General features: G+C 39.8%; 1 protein-coding gene across 1 annotated transcript in view; it reads left to right on the top strand.

Annotated features, from left to right (window-relative positions):
* The window catches only part of KCNU1 (potassium calcium-activated channel subfamily U member 1), a 193,909-nt gene that overhangs the window by 141,317 nt on the left and 30,984 nt on the right, over positions 1-21,608 (top strand). Inside the window, exons 20-22 of the mRNA XM_045286870.1 lie at positions 8,875-8,971; positions 12,160-12,381; positions 13,764-13,950. Coding sequence (XP_045142805.1) covers positions 8,875-8,971; positions 12,160-12,381; positions 13,764-13,950 — 506 coding nt within the window. The remainder of the gene's footprint in view (positions 1-8,874; positions 8,972-12,159; positions 12,382-13,763; positions 13,951-21,608) is intronic.

The following is a 21,608-nucleotide window of genomic DNA, read 5'->3' as shown; positions in this document are numbered from 1 at the left end:
GTTTTCTTAATATACAATTATTCTCGGATATAGAAGTCTCTCTTACACACATGCACATATGAGTATCGCTGGATTTGTTTCTCTTGTCAACCCAGACTAACACAGGCTAATGGTAGGTACAAGAATGAAGAAATTTTCTCAAACTGATTATGGTGATGATTATTGAACCCTTCTTGATGTGATTGAACTATTTAATTGTATGACGTGAATTATATGCCAATAAACTATTGAAAAAAATGATGGGCTAGAGGTATATGACAGAATCCTATAAATTACTCCTAAGCAGTGAATTTGGTCAAGTATAATCATATATTCATAGCATGCCAGCAATATTGGGCGGTCCCTACAGTGATGGTCTCGACCATAAGAACAAGTGTGAGGATGGCACAGGACCAGGCAGTGTTGTGTTCTGGTGGACATAGGTCTCTATGAGTCAGGACTGACTGGACAGCACCTAACAACAACAACAACAACAATCTATGTTACTATGAGGCAGAATTGACTTAATAACAGCTGGTTTGAGTTTGAGTTTTGTTTTGTGTATGTGTGTGTGTGTGTGGGGGGTTAATCTATATTTGAAAGAATCCCTGGGTTGTGTAAATTGTTAAATGTTCAACTATTAATTGAAAGACTGAAGTTTTGAAGTCCCCTAGGGACATATTGGATGGAAGTCCTAGTGATCTAATTCTGAAAAATGAACTAATAAAAATTCTATATATCACAGTTCTATTCTGATATATAAAGGATCCCCATGAATTGAATGACCTTAACAGTAACTAATAAATACAGTTGACAATTTAGTTTACTCTAAAAGGGCAGAGTCCCTTGGCTCTAAACCTTGATAACACACTATTCTGGAGTTTCCATGTAGTCCACAAGAACAATGAAGAGGAATATGCATGTGCTGTCGCCTGCTGTATGCCAGTGGTGAACTCATGATCTGTTTCCGAGTTATAAACATAGCAAGGAAGATACATATTCAGACAAATGCATCTGAAATTAACTGAGGTATAAGAAGAAATGTTATTGCCTAAAGTTGTATTCTTTGTTAATGCTATTTGCAAATTATAGGAAAATTCCCAGAGAAGTTGCAGAATTATTATTCTTTTTCTTTTGTGCTCTTTTCTTCTACTCTCTCAATGCCTGTCCTTTTTTCTCTCAATATTTTTAATTTACATGGCTGTGATTAAGTACGAAAGAGGAAAAAGCAACAAATGACCTCAAATAGTTTTCTCTGAATTAATAAGTAGAGGAAATGGTAACACACCCAGATAGTTCCTGTGCAAAGGCTCCACATTTAGAAAGCAGATAGTGTTTTTATGCAGATTGTCAAGGAAAGTCAAGAATTTGATGACCTTTAGAAATTGAACTTTACACTATTAGTGGACAAAGCAAGAAACATCTCCTGTTTTCTCAGCCTCTGCCCTTAACCTTGACTAAAAGCATGAAGACACAGGGAACATATAGGGAAGAGTGGTCATGATCTCCCTCCCTTATGACGACAGAAACTTCCCTTCTGTCTCCCACTAAAAAATTTTTACACTTTTCATCCCTATTAAAAGCCCAACTTTAATCATTCTTCTTACTAAAGAACACTAACCACAACCTTTTACTCCCACCAGAGACCCCTACTTCTAACCTTTCGCTTTTAATCAAAGCACACCAAGTTTTAAAAATAGCCATCATGTTGCACATAAAGCAGGAGGAGGGCAGGAGCCCCATGCCACGAGTGATCCCAAATGATCTTCATCTCCATTATCTCCACTGCTTCTTGACAGGTGGCTGGTGCTAAGTAAAACGTTATAACACTCAGAATGCCTTTCTTCAGCAAGCTTCCCTCCTGTGATGGTTTCCAGATGTGAGGGGATTTTAAAAGTCTGTGGCCCTCAGTACACCATAATGTTTTTCCAATGCTTTCAAAAATCCATAATCACCAGGATCTAATACTTGTCTCCATCTCAACATTCAGCCACAGGGATTTCAGAGGAACTAAGGAAAATGAATAAGAAACTTTCACAAGTCACTTCCTATTTCCAGGGGGGAAAATCAGTAATATTCCTGCATACATCCTGCAGTTATTAGTTTCTTTTTCCCTTCACAGTTTGTAACTTCCAATTGGATAGCTCTTTTTTTTTCCCTTAAATCATTTTATTGGGGGCTCATACAGCTCTTATCACAGTACATGCATACGTATATTGTGTCAATCTTATTTGCATATTTATTGTCATCATCATTTTCAAAACATTTTCTTTCTACTTGATCCCTTGGTATCAACTCCTCATTTTCCCCTCCCTCCCCCATTTTCCCTCCCTAATGAACTGTTGATAATTTATAAATTATTATTATTGTGTCATGTCTTACACTGACCAATGTCTCCCTTTACTCAGTTTTCTGTTGTCCATCCCCCAGGGAGGGGGTTATATGTAGATCCTTGTGATCAGTTCTTCCTCTCTCCCCCACCTTCCCTTTCCGCTCCTGGTATCACTACTCTCATTATTGGTCCTGAGGGGTTTATCTGTCCTGGATGCCCTATGTTTCCAGCTCTTATCTGTACCACTGTACATCCTCTGGTCTAGCCGGTTCTATAAGGTAGAATTGGAATCATGATAGTAGGGGGGGAGGAAGCATGAAAGAACTAGAGGAAAGTTGTATGTTTCATCGGTGCTCTACTGCACCATGACGGACTCATCTCTTCCTTGTGACCCTTCTGTAAGGGAATGTCCAATTGTCTACAGATGGGCTTTGGGTCTCCACTCCGCACTCCCCCTCATTCACATGGATTTGATTTTTTGTTTTTTGATGCCTAATACCTGATCCCATCCACTCCTCCTGATCACCCAGGCTGGTGTGTTTCTTCCATGTGGATTTTTTTTTCTTCTCAACCAGATGGCTTATTTGTCTCCATGCCTTTAAAACCCCAGATGCTATATCTTTTGATAGCCAGGCACCATCAGCTTTCCTCAGCTATGCACCCATTTTATCTTGAGTGATTGTGTCAGGAAGGTGAGCATCATGGAATGCCAGGTTATTGGAACAAAGTGTTGTTGGATAGAGTGTGCTTGAGTAGAGGTCCAATGTCCGTCTGCTACCTTGATACTTAAACTATAAATATATGTACATAGATCTATTTCCCTATTATTGTATATAAATATACTTACATATATACATGCCTGCATTTAGACCTCTATAAATGCCCTTTGCCTCCTGGTTCTTTCTTCTATTTCCTTATCTACCGCTCTCTGTCCTTCCTCCTCTTCTTTTCTTGCCCCCAATGCACCAATAACATTTGAGGGCTGCTATTTAGCCAATCCTGATTCTTTGGGGTTATATTATTTTTAGTAATTTCCCATACCCAGTATCTCACCTTGCTGCATAAGTATTTGTGTCACATTAATTTCTAGCCTAGCTCATGCAGATAAAACTTTGTGAAGGATATCAATCCAATAAAAATTAAGGCTGTGGATTGATATCCCATGTTCCTGCTCTCTGCCTCAATGTATTAGCAAAAAAACTAAGAGGAGAGAAATCTTTTGCTTGGCATTGGCATGTGTTTGCAGCACTATATTTTATGATTTAAGGCAGCAGGAGAACCGACTCATTTGTCCAGTTCCCAGTCCACTAGATTGAGATTATCTTCACAAAACTGGCCATGAGGAAAGTTGTTTGTTTGTTTTTCACCTAGGTGAGCTTATAGGTATACTTTGCTCATTTGATATTGAGAAAGTGTTGCAGATGGGAAAGCGTAGTCCAATGCGGGGAAGAGGACCTAAAAACTCAACCTTATGAGAGTGGCCTGCTGAAGAGATTGCTTGTGGCAATTGTCCCTGTGGGACCTGAGCTTGCCCTGAGCCACAAGTACACAGACTTTGGCCTTTATTAAAGATGTAGGCTGCTTGCAGGTCATGCTGCATTTGTGTTCACACTGGGAAATCCCAAGTGCAATATCCATAAAATACAAAAGGATTGAAATGGGGTTTGTGGAGGGAATGTGTGAGGAAGAAGGGAATTATCATTTTATCTTTCTCCTTGAGATTCCATCTGCTAACACTTTAAGTTCAGAGATGTGCACATTCATGTTTTCATGGGAAATGCTATGAAAAAATATCAGTTTCTACTTATTAAAAATAAAGCATCGCTTAGGAGGGAGATGCTCAGATGCTGTTTATTTAATGGTAAAACCATTCCATTCTTGGCTCACCTAGGCTGGGCCCACTGTGAACTCAGGTCTAATATCTAACCATGAAGGTAAAAAAAATGTCTTCGTGGAGATTTTAAATGGGAAATGTCAAAAACAGAGGCTAAGGTTTTGATAGAAACCATCTGGAAAGTAGAATCTAAAGGCAAATCGAACCCTCTTTCACAGCTGATTTGGTTTACCTTAGAACACAGTTTGTATTCTCTAAATTCTGAAATAAGATTACACTGAAGACAATGCTATGTCTGAGTGGTCATACACATTTTAAAATGTTATTTAAAGATTTTTTTATCATGCCTACAAACTTTGCTATTAAAGTTTATTATTCCAAAATGACTTTCAAGGACTGTCTTTACGCAAAAAATCAGGAAAGACCAAAAATCAGAGAGAAATTGGAAAATGTAATTGACTAGAAACTGGTTGTTTTACAAATGCAGGGCATGACCACTCAGCTGCCCTTTCTTCCGTGGAACATTAGCAAAACTCATTTAAAGCATCAAAGGTGGGAAGCGTTCTCTGGGCAGAGTGTGGAAGTAGGAAAGGTCTTCTGCATGTCCTGTTTCAAGTGTTTTATTCTCAATTAGCAGGGAGCAGTGTCCTGGCAGCAACATGACCTAGCTTAGCACTGAAACTCTCATGCATCACAAAACCTGAACTCCAGGGATACCCCAGGAGTTGGTCATTGTAACAAACCTTCCTTCTAGAAGAGTGTCCTAAGCTTTTTCCAGATGAGGGCCGTGAGGGCATGGGATCGGTCAATAGCCATCCTATTGTCAACATCTTGTGAGATCTAATGAGATTCCGTGGCCGGTTTTCTGCCGTGTTACTCAGTCAAACATCCTCAGCCAGGGCATCAGGTCAAGGTGGGGGGAAGGCACAGAGCCTAGCTGTGAACAGCTGTGATGGTTAAGGTCCTTCTAAAGGGAAGGTGCTTCGTCTTCATCACCCTCCTCAGACTCTTCCATGGGTTGCGCAGTCCTGCGAGTTTCTCAGAGCTCGCAGGATCCATTTCCAGCTTTCTCATACTCAGATTCCTCGGTGGGGAGGGGATTATGAAAAATAAGAAAAGTATCCAATTGTATAAACCTCAACTATCTCTCAGGGTAAAATGAATGCCTTGTCATGAATACATGACAGCCAGGTGTGACCCAAAGAAAGGAAGCAGTCATGTGACCAGAGACATCAGGGTCCTATTCTACAATCTGACTATGATATGTGCACAGGTGCGTGTACGTGCTCACGTGTGCATGCAAGAGGCAGGAAGAGAGATGGCGTAAAGCAGGAGGGACCAGGAGGGCACTATTAATACAATCTGTCCTCATATTCCCAAAGGTTGAGGTAAATTGCCCTGACCTCGAACACACAAAGTGAAAGTCAAATGGGAACAGTAAAACAATATTTCCAAGTCACGTGTGGATTGAAGTGCCTTGTTAATACGGACAATGGCCCTGGAGCAAAGGCAGGTGTCAACTTCACAAGGCAAAACGGACAGCGCTACCAAAGGTGCCCTTGCTTAAAGGATCCCCCCGCTTTTTTTTTTAAGTGGGAATTGAGCATTCCTTAAAGAGACCATTTTAGTGAATTTTGCAGATATTCAGTAGGGCCCTGAAAGTCCAGGACACCCAAATCTGCTCCTCCCTGCTTGACCAGTCCTCAGCCAGCAGACTGGTGCTCCCTTTGCTAAAGCTTTATGAAACTTGCAATTTTTGTTTCATTTAACTCTTAAGCAAAATATCTACTGTTCTATATTGATGGGAAAAATCTCTTTGGTAAGATTTTGCAAGTCTCCTGTGGTCTTTTAATGAGATTCCCAGTGGAATAGACACAAGACCAGGATTCCGTCACATGTCCGATCAGGGAGCCTGTGCAAGAAACAGGGAATGTAGTTGCTTTCCAAACTGGATAGCAGGTCTTGTGAATAGCAGCAGATCCTAGTCCTTGAAAGATCATTTTCAAGAATCCTCACATCAAATCTGTAAAGTGAAGGAAATAACAGCGATAAACGTATACGCTTAGGAATGATGCTTCTGGAGTTAACATTATGAAATCTACCTCCCCTTCTTGATTGGAGTTCTCTTATTTGGCTAAGGCTCTTTTTAATCAGATGTCTCCATCAAGAAACAAAAGCATGGATGTTTTCATCTGTATCTTCCCTTAAAAAGCAGACTCCATACAGGCCACATTGCTGTAAATACTGAAGAGTAAAAGTTCTCTTTAAGAACAATTCTAGAAAGCAAAAAGGGAAGTGCCTGCATTCCTGAGCCGGGGCACTTGAAGCAGGTTCTCACAAGACTTTGACTTTATACAGAATAAAGCCATGCTTTAGAACAAAGCCTTGAGTCTTTATTTTAAGTGGATTGGTTGCAAAATTTCTCACCCAACAACACTTTACCTATCGACTTCCAGAGGTGGAATGAAGACAGAGAGACTTTAAATGAAAACATTTCTGAATTTTGTATCTCCCTGGATCCTCCCATGCTGAGTGCCATACTGTTGCTGTGGACATAGAGGCATATCTTGGGACTCAAGGAAACAATCTCACCCTCACTCCAAATATATCCCAGATAACCATCACCACAGTTTTGCCAAACTCTCCCACACTCACCAGAGCTCACCCAAGAGGCTTCTATCTGTATGCAAGATGTGCCCCGCCCCCAAATGATATGGATGATGCCCCCGGCTCCCTTTTCCTCCAGTGGCCTTTGGATTCTATTTTTTGGCTCCAAGTTCTAAGAATGCTAGTGCTAAGCATTCTCCTGGGTGACGTATGCGTCTCTTTAGGTAGGTATATTTCTTCAAGGATCATGTCATTTGCAAAGTATATGGCAGAAGGCAGCTGTAGCTAAGGGATGATGATCTAAATCACATCAGGTTTGGCTGTGGCAAGGACACCAGATGGATGCCTTTATGATGAAGAGGATCTATTCCAGCTTGTTCTCTAAGGCAGGTCTCCAACAGGTGTTTTCTCCAAGGCGTATCTGTTTTCCATCATATCAGAACGAAGAAAGATGTTGTCTATGACAGCTTGTGTACATAGATCATACTTTTATTACAATAGGAAAGTGTACAGTGATTGATTTGCTATTCTGAAGCCAGTTAAAATGTGCTTGTGAGAAGATCATATTCCATTTGCCAAAGGAGCGTGTAATCACCAGACCAAGACTCCTCATTCATTATTGAGGGAGAGGAGGGGAAAAGGAAAGTAGGAAATAGCTGAAGGAAGTGACAGGGGAAAAGTAGTAGCAAGAGTTATAGACTTGGATCCTAAGAAGAGCGGACAGAAAATCCCTTTTCTCTAGCGGAAGAAAGTGATTTCCAAATGGTTTTCAAAGTGTCCATGAAGGGCAGACACCAACAACTTGGGTGACTATACTGTATACATGTCTTGAGAATTCAGGGAGATAATGTTTAGGAAACTAAGCAGGAAGGGAAAGAAAGTTCTATGAACTAGTACCATTGTAAAGTCATCCATGTTTGGTAAATATCAATACCAGACTAAGGTCGTAGGTGCATTCCTGGAGAGGGGCCGTGACAGATTTGGCATAAAGCCATCTTCAGGGTCCTGTCTCATCCCATTGAGAAAGCATCTGGTTCTTTGGGTTCTCTGTTGGGGCTTGTAGCTTATGACTCTTTAAACCATCAAAAGATGTGTTAACTAGTCAGTCATTTAGTCAGGCTACCTTGCATCCCCTTTCTCCCACAGAGCGATTGGTGGGTTCGAACTGCCTACCTTTGTGTTAGTAACCCAACGCTTAACTCGCCGCACTCCAGAGCTCTATACATAAATAGATGGGGAAAACTTTTTTGTCAAGTACGTTTGGAAAGCACTGATTTAGAGCTCTGATGGGGAAGTGGGGGAGGCATTGGACTGCTAACAGGAAGATTGCTAAGGAATTACCAATCATCAGCAGCTCTGAGGGAGAAAGGTAGGCAGTCTGTCTGGAAGTGTGATAGCTCAGAAGCCCCAAGCAGCAGTTCTACTCGGTTCTGCAGGGTCGCTATGAGTAGGAGTCGACCCCTAGATAACAGGTCTGCGTGGATTGACTTTTATCTCGAGACTTTGCAGACCTGCCCTAGGCTACAGTACAGCATGACTCTTAAAGAGGGGCTGCTTTTTTCCATGTCTGTCAAACCAGAGAAGATATTCCCTCCAGCTTCTCTAGGTACTAATACTCCATGGAAAAGGGTTTGGGAAATTGTATTAATTTGGGGTAAGCTAGGTTTTTACTGTGGCAACAGCACAGAAATCTCAATGGGTGAACACATTTATTTTTTGTTCATGGTGCATGTCCCACGGGACAGGGCACTCTGCTCCGTGTAGGGACCCAGGTACCCGGATTGATCGTCTCTAGGGCTGCTTATGAGAAAACCAGAAGGGTCAAACTGGGGTTTTTTGCTATCTCAACTGTCATTTCTGTCCAATATTTCACTGGGAAGAGTTAGTTGTGTGGCCCACTCTCAGTGGACTTCTGTGGTTTTCCCAAGTACTTAAAGTCTGGCCATTTAGTTCTTAGCGCCCTTTGGACACCAGCCATGATTCTTGATTCTCACAGGCCTGAGATTTTTAAAAAAAATTATTTTCCACGTTGGGTCCAAGGATCTAGTGAGTTCCACGGTCTGGATTTCTTGCACTGGAGCCCCGCATGTTCTCAGACTAATTTTCCATTCTTCCTCTTTAGGAATATTCATAATGAAAATGACCACCATCATTGGAGATTTGATACCAGTGGCATGTTTCACTGGTGCAAAGCAACCCCTTTTGACAAGGTGATTCTGGTAGGTGACCTTGCATGATATCTCTAAGACAACGAAACATCTCTTAGGGAAAATGGCATCCTTTCCTCAGTCATAAGCAGGTGCCCTTTCTGCTTCGGGAACTGAATGTTGAAAGAAAAGCACAGACCTCACCTGATTCGATGTTGTGGGTAAGAGTGCAGTCACAGCTGTGGCTCTTGCTAGAAGGCCTATGTGGATAATATGCTGAGATTTGAAACACGTACACACATCAACTGCTTCTTCTCTCCTTTAACAATTCAGCTGACTCATTTATTCAGAAAAATGTTCTCTTGAAACTTCATCATTTTGCTAGTACATTTAATTAAGGTAAATGCACCAGGGACACCTTCTATTTCTAAGAACGTAGCTTTTCCTTTTTTAGAATGAACAAGCATTACTTTAATATTTGGGTTTCAAAGACTGGATTTTCTATAGTGCTTCTCCCACCACCCCACTTTTCTTCTACGTTGAACACACTCCACTTAATTTCACACGTTAGCCAAGAACATGTCTTAGAAACTCAACTCCATTCAAACTGAGGGAATCCATACAGATAGTACAGTTTGCTCCTATTTCTATTTTCTTAAGGAGACAAGCTAACTCAACTACTAAAATACATGCAATCAAGATGTAAATAGTCTTGTATCTTAATCCAGGTCTGACACCTGCTGCCTCAATTCCCATCTATTCCCACTTGCCGGAGCTAAAAACTCAAATATAATCTCAGTATTACACTTTACAGTCGGTAATTTCAAAATTTAATTAACCAAAGCAATTACCCATATCCTGTATGTACCCTATGCAGTCACATCTATGATTCGCTGGTGATGAAATGTTTTTACTATTTCCCAAAAGTAGTTTAGTTCTCTTTTCCTGTTACACACACACACACACACACACACACACACACACACACAAGCACACACTGACAACTTCCTTGTGGCTCAGTGCCAGTTTTTTGACACACCATGTTCCAATTTTTGTAAAAGTATGATCAATCATTTGATCAGAAGCATGAAACTGTCAGAGCTGTCATATCAACACAAAGATTGGTAAGGCTGTGGAAACTTGCCATTTTAGCAATTATGTCTTATTCTGAACTAAGCAAAATAAACATCCGTTCAGCAGGAACCCAAACATGTTTTCCGGGGAAAGTCAATGTATGGAAATGTTGAGAAGTTGATTACAGATTGAAGCATCCCCAAAACCTAGGAGTGGAAATAATAGAATTTTTATTGGGTCATAGTTACTATGCACACAGTTAGATATGCCCTTTATGATTCTTGATGTGAAATGTAATTCCAAATATTACCCGATTTTTAAAATAAGTTTAAATGGTCTTCCAGTCTTAGGAATTCTAAGGATTTTCAGATTGGCCACCCTAGGAAGAGATTTCCAGATTGCAATACCTGGGAAAACTTTGAAATTAGTTTAATTGGCCTTAGCATCAAATGACAGCGGTAACTTTAAGTTACTTTGAATAAAGAGTTCCTGTTCCCTTTGCCCCAAAGTCACCATCTTTCTCAATTGGGAGATAGTTCAATGCCACAGTGTCTTGGAGAAATTGCCTCTTTAACTGTGCCCATTCATGCTTGATGCCGTGCACCTTGTCTCTAATTGTTTAGTGCTTCTCTGAAGAGCTATTGTTGGACTTTAGGCAGGTTACATTAAATGCCCTTGGGGGCTTTATTATTCAAGTTAAAACTTATTGGATTCGCTGGAGAAAATAATTTAATAGGTTTGGTGAGGATTCAAATCACTCTCTACGAAAGCTCTTCAGACAGGTAGCATTATTTCTCCTAATAGGAAGAAACCCTTTGGAAAGAGAGTATTTCCCCATATGCGTGCATTCTAATTTGACTGACTGTAATAACTTAGATGTCAGCTGTTAGATGTCACTAACCTCCTCTCTGAGAAACTTGTCTTTTAACCAAGTGAAGGCTGAACTGAAGGAAAAATGAAAGTTCCATTGGAAACCTGCATCTTCTTCTGCCCAGGAATGCGACACACACTCACACATGAAGAACTTTTCAAAAGAGGCCTCGGGCTATTTGCTAGTTTCCAAGTGTCATGCTTTGACAATCAAAGAACTTTGATAAGATTCAGAACTGATCAATAGTTGTTAAATGACTTAAATGAGTTGAGCTTTTAATTTTCCATATTTACTCAGTTTCACAACAAAATTAACTTGTATTATGTTTTTTTTTGTTTTTAACCTTTCAAAGTGTAAGTAAGTTGAGGGTCAGAGCAATGACATAATTTGCTCAGCATCACGAAGGTGACAGTTGACTGAAGCAGAATACAAAACTAGCTCTTCTCATTGCATTCCTTTACTTATCCTATTATAATGGTGCATTCCCTAAAATGAAACTAAAGCAGGCTTCAGAAATTTTTCATCATTTAAAAATGTTCTATATATTATAATCATGAATACATATGAATATTGACAAAACCTAATCTGAATAGGTCCTCTGTATTATTTTGTCTTCAACTTACAGATGTAGAGGAAATGTTCAAAATTGTTAATACTGATACCAGTATGAAATAGAGTCAAGCAAAGGGATCAATAAAAATTTTTATAACTTTCCATTTCTTTCGGGCGCTTTGCATAATGAGTGTCCCTGACTGGCGTCTATGGAGTTAATTCCGTGTAAGGGGTTGACCCACAAGACATTGCCAGTATTCCACCATTTTTGATCCCCAAACTGCAATTTCATTTGATTCAAATTTTCGTCTGAAGAACCACTGAAACATGAAATATGTAGCCCAACTTGATGCCTAGTGCTCAAAGACGAGTTTAGGATTATAATTTAGGATGTTTAATATTTTCACTGAATCATACTAGTGTACATAATAAGACTAACAACATATAAGGAAAATCAGAGCTATTTTCCTCATTCAGTCTACTGACATAACACCCTAATGATATTAATTTGAGTATTAATTGAAGCAATTGATAACTTTTCAAAAAACCGAGAAAAAACAGACTCCACGAAAAGGCATATTCATCCCACTTACGCATAAGTTTTACTTCTATAAGATACCTGTAAAATTATAGTAGACTTACAAAGGTGCTGCATGTCAATGCATCCAGAAAGGTAGCAATTGGGGGAAGGGGGTGTTCCCTCCTAGAGGGCCTCTCATCATGTTTCTAAAACGTTCCTGACTCTGACGTGCTTATGCTTTAGAAACGATCTGACAAGAAAACTGAATTTCGAAATCACGTTGTCGCGTGTGTCTTTGGAGACGCTCACTCCACTTTGATGGGGCTTCGGAACTTCGTAATGCCACTGAGAGCCAGCAACTACACCCTGAATGAACTCAAGGACATCGTGTTCATTGGATCGCTGGATTACCTACAGAGAGAATGGCGATTTCTCCGGAATTTTCCCCAGATATACATTTTGCCTGTCAGTGTCCCGTGAGAGATAGTGAATACTTACAATGATAATAACACTAACACTAGTAATAGTCATAGTAATGACAGCTTGCAGTTATATAGTGTTTGCTGCATGCCCGAAATGATTCTAAACATTTTATACATATTAACTCATTTAATCCTCAAAATAGCACTTTTGAGTTATTACATTTAAGCCAAAACCAAACACACTACTATTGAATCAATGACAACTTATAGTGAACCCCACCTGTAGGTTACCGAGACTATATCTGTTCATGGGAGTGAAAGGCCCACTCTTTATTGCACGGAGCTGCTGGTGAGTTTCAAACTGCTGACCGTGTAGATCTCAGCCCAACAAGTAACCACTACACCATCCGGGATCCTGATTACATTGAAGATGGTAGATTTAGGGATAGAGGGAGCAAATATCCTGTCTGGATGACACAGATAGTGAGTAATGGATCTAGGCTTAAATCCACATCTTGTAGTTGATGAATCAGAATTACTCCACATGCTATGACCTTTCTACATATATGAGTGTCTTCTGAAAGTTTTTCTGACTTCATGGAAAACAGGCTAATTCTGATTACGTTTGGTGCTCTTTCTCATTTTTTCTGATGGAGAACACAATGCTGCCTGATATGTGAAGAAGAAGAATTAAAGTTACATTGTTGAGAAATAGATTGGTTGTGCATATCTGGTATTATAATAGTTCTATTTGTACTAAATCCTCATCAGACATCAGCCCACCCTATGCCATTTCCTTGAATGAAAAATTTGTTGTATGCATTTGTGAAGTACATGAAAGCATGTCATTGCCATTACAGTGTTCCCTGTCTCCACTCCCTTGCTTCAGTCCAGAGCATAGCGTGATAAAGAAAATGATCCGCAGTCTCCAGATCCAGTTAGTATTAGGAATCAACCATTTCAGAATCCAAGTTTCCTCACATTGCCTATCACAATTTCTTCCCCATTATGCTAATTCATCCAGAAAATAAAATCAGTGTGAGCCAGTAACACAAGTGTGAGAATTACTCATATTCCTTTAGATACACACCCTCCTCTTTTCCTGAATTGTTTCCTCACCACCACCATCCGTCATCCATTTCTCTTCTCCCACTTCGGTAATCGCACTGGGCCTACGAGCCTCCTTTGATTCAGCAAGACTTGTCCTAGGAAAGAGTGTGTGAAACCTACTCAAACTAACATATTAATAATTGATAACACCAAATGTCTTGGGCATCAGGAAACTAAGCTTTACAACCAATCAGGGGGACTGGAGCAGTCTGAGGCGGGGACTCTGTCACTCACAAGCAGAACACCCATAGAGCCATGATGTGAAATCTTTGCGCCTGCTGAGCGCTGTCTCTCCTCTTTCTGACTTCCTTTTAGGGTTCTGCACTCTACTCCGGTGACCTCCACGCAGCCAACGTGCAGGAATGCTCCATGTGTGCTGTCTTGTCCCCACCCTACAAGCATTCGCTCAGCCAGATGCCGGTGGACACAGAGACCATCATGGCTACCCTGAACATCGGCGCCCTACGGATAAGCTGCTCTGCCCCAGCGCCCTCCATGATGCGTAAGAACAAGACAAAGCTTGGGGAATGGAATAAGGCAGGAGAACTGACTTCTTTTTCAAGCATTTAAATTATGGGAAGAAAGAGAGACTGAGGCAGATATCTTTAGGACCCCTCCCAACTCTTATGTGTTCTGTACTAGGAAGAGCCTTCCAGTCTTTTCCGGAGTTCTAAGTCAAATGAAAAACTCTCTCCATCTTCTAAATGGAAAGCACATGCTATTGTTTTAGCATTTTAAGGAAAATCATAGTATAGGAAGTGTTACTGTTATTGTTGCTATTAATCACACGAACATAGCAAGTGGTATTATCATTGTAATTATATTACTACTACTATTATTAATCAATATTTATTGAATCATAAACACGTCCAAGTTTCTATTCCTGACTTTATGGTTGAGAAAATAAAGTATAATTCTCTTCCAGTTTTCAAAGTGCTGAAATATACATGTTTTGAGGAAATAATAATTGAGGTCCCTCCTAACTTTTGTAAGATACAAATATATTTTAGCTTTAGATTAGAAAGAGCGTCTGAGAAAGAAGCAGGAAGCTCTCAGGACAGAGGCCATGCCTTCTGGGCATCCATGCTGCTCTTAGTGCCTAGTACAACTAGTGCCACTTAGCCAAAAACCAAACGAGGCCTGATCAGAGCAAGTCGATTCTGACTCATAGCAGCCATGGGTTCCAGAGTAGAACTGTCCCACAGGATTTTCTTGCTTACAATTTACCAGTGGCAGGGTACCAGGACTTTCTTCTGTAACACCACTGGGTGGGTTCAAATCACCAATTTCAGATTAGTAGTCAAATCCGAACTGTTAGCTCCATCCATAAACCTAGCAGCCCTAACAACACCTGTGATTCCGACTCATTGTCACACTGTAGGACACATTAAAATCTAAACATGGGGTTTCAAAGCTGTAATTTTATGGAATTAGACTCTCATGAGATTTTCCTAACCACCAAATGTTTGGTAAGAAGCCAACTGCTTAACCTGCTGCACCACTAGAAAATAAAAAATTAAACTAAGTGCCATCAAGTAGATTCTAACTCACAGTGACCTGAGACAGGGTAGAGCTGCCCCTGTGAGTTTCTAAGACTATAACTCTATGGGAGTAGAACGCTTCATCTTTCTCCCATAGAGTGACGAGTGGTTTCAAACTGCTGACCTTCCGGTTAGCAGCCCAATTCATAACCCACCATGCCACCGAGGCTCCTCTAGAAAGTTCCTAAAATTGCCTATTGAATTGGGCACATTTTCTGCACGTGACCTTTAAAAATATTAAAGAACAAAGCTGACACTTTGAGGACTAAGTTTTGTCTGAGTGAAGCTATGATATTTTTAATTGGTTCATGAGCATGGAAAAGCTGGACAGTAAATAAGGGAGTTACAGAAGAATTCATTGATCCTCTTGAACTATGAAAAAATCTTAGACGTTAGATGCTCCTGAGAAATGAGGGTGGTGCAACATAGGTTCAAGTCCTTAGGTACTTTGGCCATGTGACCAGTCCCTGGAGAAGGCCATCATGCTTGGTAGACGGTCACTGAAAGAGATGATGGCCCTCGGTAAGAGGAATCGCCATGTAAGCTGCTACAATGGGCTCCAACATAGCAGCTGTGTGGATGGGGCTGACATGCACAGTGCTGCATTCTGTTGGAATGTTGCCATGATTCAGTACCACCTGGAAGGCACCTAATAACAACCGAATGGAAATAAATGTGCCATTGAGCCGGACTCTTAAGGAATTTTCACATATTTTACTATAGCTCCAAGTATACCTGGAATAAACTTCCACTACAGAATTGTACTTTGACATTTTCATCAAACAAGAAAAGACTTTTGTATTAATCTATGTTTAAAATTGAATGCTATCTACTCAGCTTAATGACCAAAATTCAAACTCAATGCCTTTGAGTCTATTATGACTCATTGTGACCCTGTAGGCCAAGGTCAAACTGCCCCCATGGGTTCCATGGCTGTAAGTCTTTACAGGAGTAGAAATCCTCCAATCGAGCTGCTGGTGGACTCAAACAGAATTTGAGATTAGCAGCCTACCAAGTAAGCACTACACCACCAGCACTCCCACTCAGTTTAATAGGGAAGTACAATTCACTGAATATTTCTTTATCTAAATAGATTTTCAATCCACAAAATAGAAGTGAACAATGAATGAAACCCCCTACATCTGGCCATTTCTCTGAGGACAAATTGATCTTCGGCTTTGGTTTTTAGGCCAGGGATTACTGGCCACAGTGATTCCACTTTAGATGATGCTTGGAGAGCTCAAAGGAGTTTCATGTGAGGTTTTCTGTGATCATGGCTGCAGATAAAAATAATCATGAGCCAAATTGGGAAACTGAAAAATCTCTCTCTCTGACTCTGGTGAGGACAATCTAAAGTTCTTGAGACACAGGAATACACCAATAAGCTTGTCTAACCTTTGCTGGGCGAAGGGAGCCAGCTATTTGACACACCTTAACTAGACAAGGAAACCTCACAGCAGCACCTACTGTTGCAAGATTGTTTGAAAAAGAGAACTAATAACAAAGCACTTTGTGAATATCAAGGTGTGATAAAAAGCCATACTCAAGAGGTATGAGCCGTTCCTTTGCTAAGCAAATCTGAAAAGCTATAGAAGTGCTATGGTGTTCAGCCTCATAAATCCTTTGCTTAGCAATGAGGACCATGCCTGTTTCCACAAGAAGTGCCTATATTTCCACAAGAAAATTTTTTTTAGATTTCCACAATAGTAGTGTGTACTTACACACAAATATGTGTGTGCATATGCCTACTTACAGCTCTTAGTGATTGGATAGCAAACGAATGATCAATGAGCATGTCAATGTTATCAATGTACAGATAAAGATGCTCACTGAAGATGAACGTGGAATATGCTAGTTGGCATCACAAGCCATATAGTTATATAGTTAATGCTTGGATAAATCGTCTCTTCTATTATTTTTAAATCTCATCTTTTATACAGGTTAAAAAATATAAACCTGTTATCTCAATTCTCGTTTCCTACATATCTAGTGATATTCATGCTCTCATTTGTTTATTAATTCATTCAAAAACAAAAATATAAAAATGTCTAGTTATGGGTTAGAGTTTGGCTATAAAAATGTATGATTGGGTTGGTAGAAGAGGATAGAAGTAAGAACAAGCAAATCCTCCTTGGAAAATGTACAGCCAGAATGCTCCTTAGAAGCGAGGATAGAAAGAGACTGTGTTTCATGTGCTTCGGACATGTTATTAGGAGAGACCAATTCCTAGAAAAGGACCTCATGCGTGGTAAAGTGGAGAGTAAACTTTTAATAGTATATAGAACTGGAAAGAATCTCAACAAGACACAGAAGAAATAAATAACACAATCAATCAACATGACCTCATAGACATATACTGAGCATTCCACACAAAAGCTAATGACATTTTTGTTATGCATTTGAAGGTCATTTTTATGTCTTCTTTGGTGAAATGTCTTGTCATGTCCTCTGCCAATTTTATGACTTGGTTATTTGTCATTTTGTTGTGAAGATGTAGAAATTATACATATATATTTATAATGTTATTAGATTCTTTTCAGATACATATTTTCTAAAGATATTTTCTTAGTTGTTAGTCTTTCACTTTTATTTTTGTTAACGTCTTTTGATAAACAGAAATTTTAATTCTTGATGTCCCTTTTATTTATCTTTTCCTGTTTATGCTTTTATAATTATTATATTAGAACATCCACTTTTGAAAATGAAACCTAACAGCGTGGACCCTGTAACTTCTAAGAATGTCACGGTTTCATTTTGCATGAGCTAATCCTGAATTGACTGAGCTTGTTTGGGGTATAGTGGGACACATGAGCACAACACCTCACGCAGAGCTCCAGCAATTGCTTCAGGTAGAGAGTGTCATAGTGGTTACAATTAGGCTCCTAACTGCAAAGTCAGCACGGTCAGCAATTTGACCCCACAGCCACCCTGAGAGAGACAGATGGGACTTCTACTCCCATAAAGAGCAACAGTCTTGGAAACCCACAGGGGCAGTGCTACCGTGTCCGATAGGGTCACTAGGAGTTGGCACCAACTCAATGGCAATGACGTCGGTTAGATTTTGCCTGCAGCTTGTACCTAGAAATTTCCCATCCTCTGAATCCTCTTATGTTCGCTCCATTTTACATGAATATTTCTCTTGTACCTTATTTAAGATGTGGCATTTGAAATACCTACTTACAAGAATCGAAAGGTTGAATAAGGCATTGTGAGCTTTTGTCAAGAGGGAGAAACAAGATCTTCGACACTGCGCTACAAAATTAGACTGATGAGAATTTTTCTTTCTCCTCCCTTCCCCCTACCTTAGACCAAAGGTTCCATTTTGACCCCCAGAGATAATCTGATAATATCTGGAGATATTTCTAGTTGTAACAATTATTGGTATCTAATGGATAGAGGGCAAGAATGTTGCTAAACATCATTCAGTACACAGGACAAGCCCACAAGAAAAGAATTACCCCCAAAAAGTGGGTGAAGGGAGACATCGGACAGAGCAAGATATGACAAAATAATAATTTATAAATTATAAAGGCTCATGAGGGAGGGGGAGCGGAGAGGGAGGGGGAAAATGAGAAGCTGGTGTCGGGGGCTTAAGCGGAGAGCAAACATTTTGAGAATGATGAGGGCAATGAATATACAAATGTGCTTTACACAATTGATGTATGTATGGATTGTGATAAGAGTTGTATGAGCTCCTAATAAAATGATTTTAAAAAGAAGAAAATAATCACTCAGTCTAAAATGCCAGTGGTATTGAGAGATCATGCTTGAGTACACCTTCTGAGCCTTCTGTGGGATAGATGGATTTTCTACATCCTCATGGTCACAATGAGCTACATATTAAGTTACACAGTGTTTCCTCAAGAGATATTCAAGGTAGGGGGCATCCGAATGAAGAATCTCCGAGCGATAAGTAAGAACAGCAGTGTTCCTGGACATCTTCACACACAATTTTAGGTTTTTCAATAATGCTCTAATTATTGCCCTGTCAAGTTGCAAGGAGAACAGGTTGGCAAACATAGGTACTGAACTAAATAATCTGTGGCATAATCTAAACATATAACGGTAATTAAGTCTGACAACTTAATATGCTACTGAAATTTAAATGTACAACAGTAATCTACAATTAAGCAATCTTTTGTAATAGCACCCTGCCAGCCTGGAAGATTTCAGGTATAGCGCTGTGTACTATTACATAGTGAAAATATTGACATTAGTAAAATGTAGCAGGGCTATGATCTGACATATACTCAAATTAACCATTGCTCCCTAAAGAAAGATGGAGATAAGACAGAAATTCAGCCTTGTCCTTCAGACAGTGTTAGAAGCAGATATTTAAGCAGTTGCTGCAGCCAACATAGATGTATCTGTAGCCAGCGAGAATATTTGTCTCTGAAAAATACCACAGAGAAACAGAAAGTGAAACGCCAGGATTTTCTCTGAGAGAGAGGAGTCGGTTCTCCCGACACTCTGTGGTACTTGCGACAGTCTGCACCAGACCAGAATTCAAGTGCATCCATTTTCCTGTGGTCTTCTTCTGCATTGTCCAGCTCTCCCATGCAAATAAGGCAATTGAAAAGACCAAGGCTTGGAGCCAGGAGTACCTTTGTCCTCAAAGCAATGGCTTTGCCTTTTAGCACTTGAAGTAGATTTTGTGCTTCGGATTAGCCAAATGCAATGCATTGTTTCCGTTTTTTGACTACCACTTCCAGGAGGATTGATTGTAGGCCAAAATGAGATTCTTGACAACATCACTATTTTCTCCTTTCATCATAGTGTTGTCCATGGGCTCATTTGTGAGGATTTTTGTTTTCTTTCCATCAAATTATAATCCACATCAAAAACTGTACTCTCTGATCTTTATTTGTAACTGCTTCAAGTCCTCTTGGCTTTCAGCAAGCCAGGTGTCATCTATACATTGCTGGTTGTTAATGAATCGTCCCCCAATCCTGATGCCCTGTTCTTCATATAGTACCATTTCATGAAGTATTTGTTCAGCATACAGACTGAATAAATATGGTGAGAGGATGTGCAACTCACACAAACAAAGGTGACATAACTATACTTAATTCATAGATTTGAGGTAACAATTATATCATTCTCCCCTTCCGACTGTGCTTAGTTTTCATAGAAGCCAGTGGGATCTTTTGTGAATCTCTATCAGATAAAGTAAATGCTCCATTTTAAACCCTCCTCTTTGTGTTTTGTCTTATGCTGTCGTGGTTCTAATTCAGAGTGACACTCTAGGACATCTTAGAACGGCCCTCGGGTTTCTTGGGCTGTAATAATTTTAAGAGCAGATTGCCAAGTTAATTCTGACTGGTGGACATCTTATAGGACAGGATAGAACTGCCACTGTGTCTGAGGTTATACATTTTTACAAGACCAGAAAGCCTCATCTTCCTTCCATAGAGTGGCAAGTGAATTTGAACTGCAAACCTTGCAGTTAGCAGCCCAATAAACAACACACTGTTGCACCAGGAAATGGAGGAAGTGTTCAATATTGTAGCATGTATCTTTCCCTTAAAAAAAAATTACTCCTTGAGCTTTCTCCCACTGCCGTTGACAATTCCTCATCTTCATTCCCTGGCCTATGTCTCCAGTTGTTTACTAACATTGATCACCTCTGTTCATCTTACAGCCCTTCCTCCCGAACAATTACAAACCTCCATAAACAAAAGATTTTTAAAGGTCTTACCCTCTTTAAAGGAATTTTAACTTACAAGTCAAACTTTTTTCCCAACGGTTTTATTGGAATATAAATCACATATCATAGAATTCAATAATTCAATCATATCAAGAAGAGTTATACAATAACCACCACAATTAGTTTTAGAACTTTTTCTTCATTCTTGTCCTCATTATTATTAGCTCCCTATTCCCCCCAAAATTCCCCTGCTATACTCCCATGGAACCATCAATCCAGTTACTGTCTCTGTAGGTTTACCTACCCTGGGTTTCATATACTGAAAAACATTACAAAGCAAAGAAACAAAGAAAACTTACTAACAATAGCAAAGTAAAACGGATAAAAACCTCTATTGAAAAGATAGCAGAAAATATTAAAAACTAGAGCAAATTAAAATGAAGCATAAGTGAGGTCAAATGATGGGTTGGTAAATTTTAACTTCACTGCATCCACTTTCCAATTCTTTCTGCATGTTAGCAAGGCCATTCACATCCCTCGTCTGCGATCAGAGGGGATTCCCCAGTGGCTTAATCTACATGTATTTCTTCACTTTTTTGTTTTTAACTGAAATAACTTTTTAAAATAGGCCAAAGGGAGATCAAATAATAAGATCTTACATTTTGACCTCACTGCGCCGGCCGTAATTGACTTTACAATGCTCTCTAACAGCAAGGCGACTCACATCCCTCTATTGTGAAGGCTGCATCCATGTGTGGAGTCTGCAAATGGATTTGGGGCTTCCACTGTCTTCCATAGTTTCCTGCAGACCAGGTATCCACAGTTTAAGCTCTGAAGCTGTTCTCTCCTTTAGATTTGGATTATATTTACAATCCTTGAATCACACAGACTGGTGCATTTCGTCCATGTGGACTTAGTTGATACCTCAAACAAGTTGAATTTTAAATTTCACATCCCGCACCCCACCCCTCT

Source organism: Echinops telfairi, unplaced genomic scaffold (genome assembly GCF_000313985.2).
Source record: "Echinops telfairi isolate 266 unplaced genomic scaffold, ASM31398v2 ScPeMD7_9;HRSCAF=40, whole genome shotgun sequence".
Lineage (NCBI taxonomy): Eukaryota > Metazoa > Chordata > Mammalia > Afrosoricida > Tenrecidae > Echinops > Echinops telfairi.
Note: the sequence above shows the minus strand (reverse complement) of the source record. Positions and strands in the feature narration are given on the sequence as shown.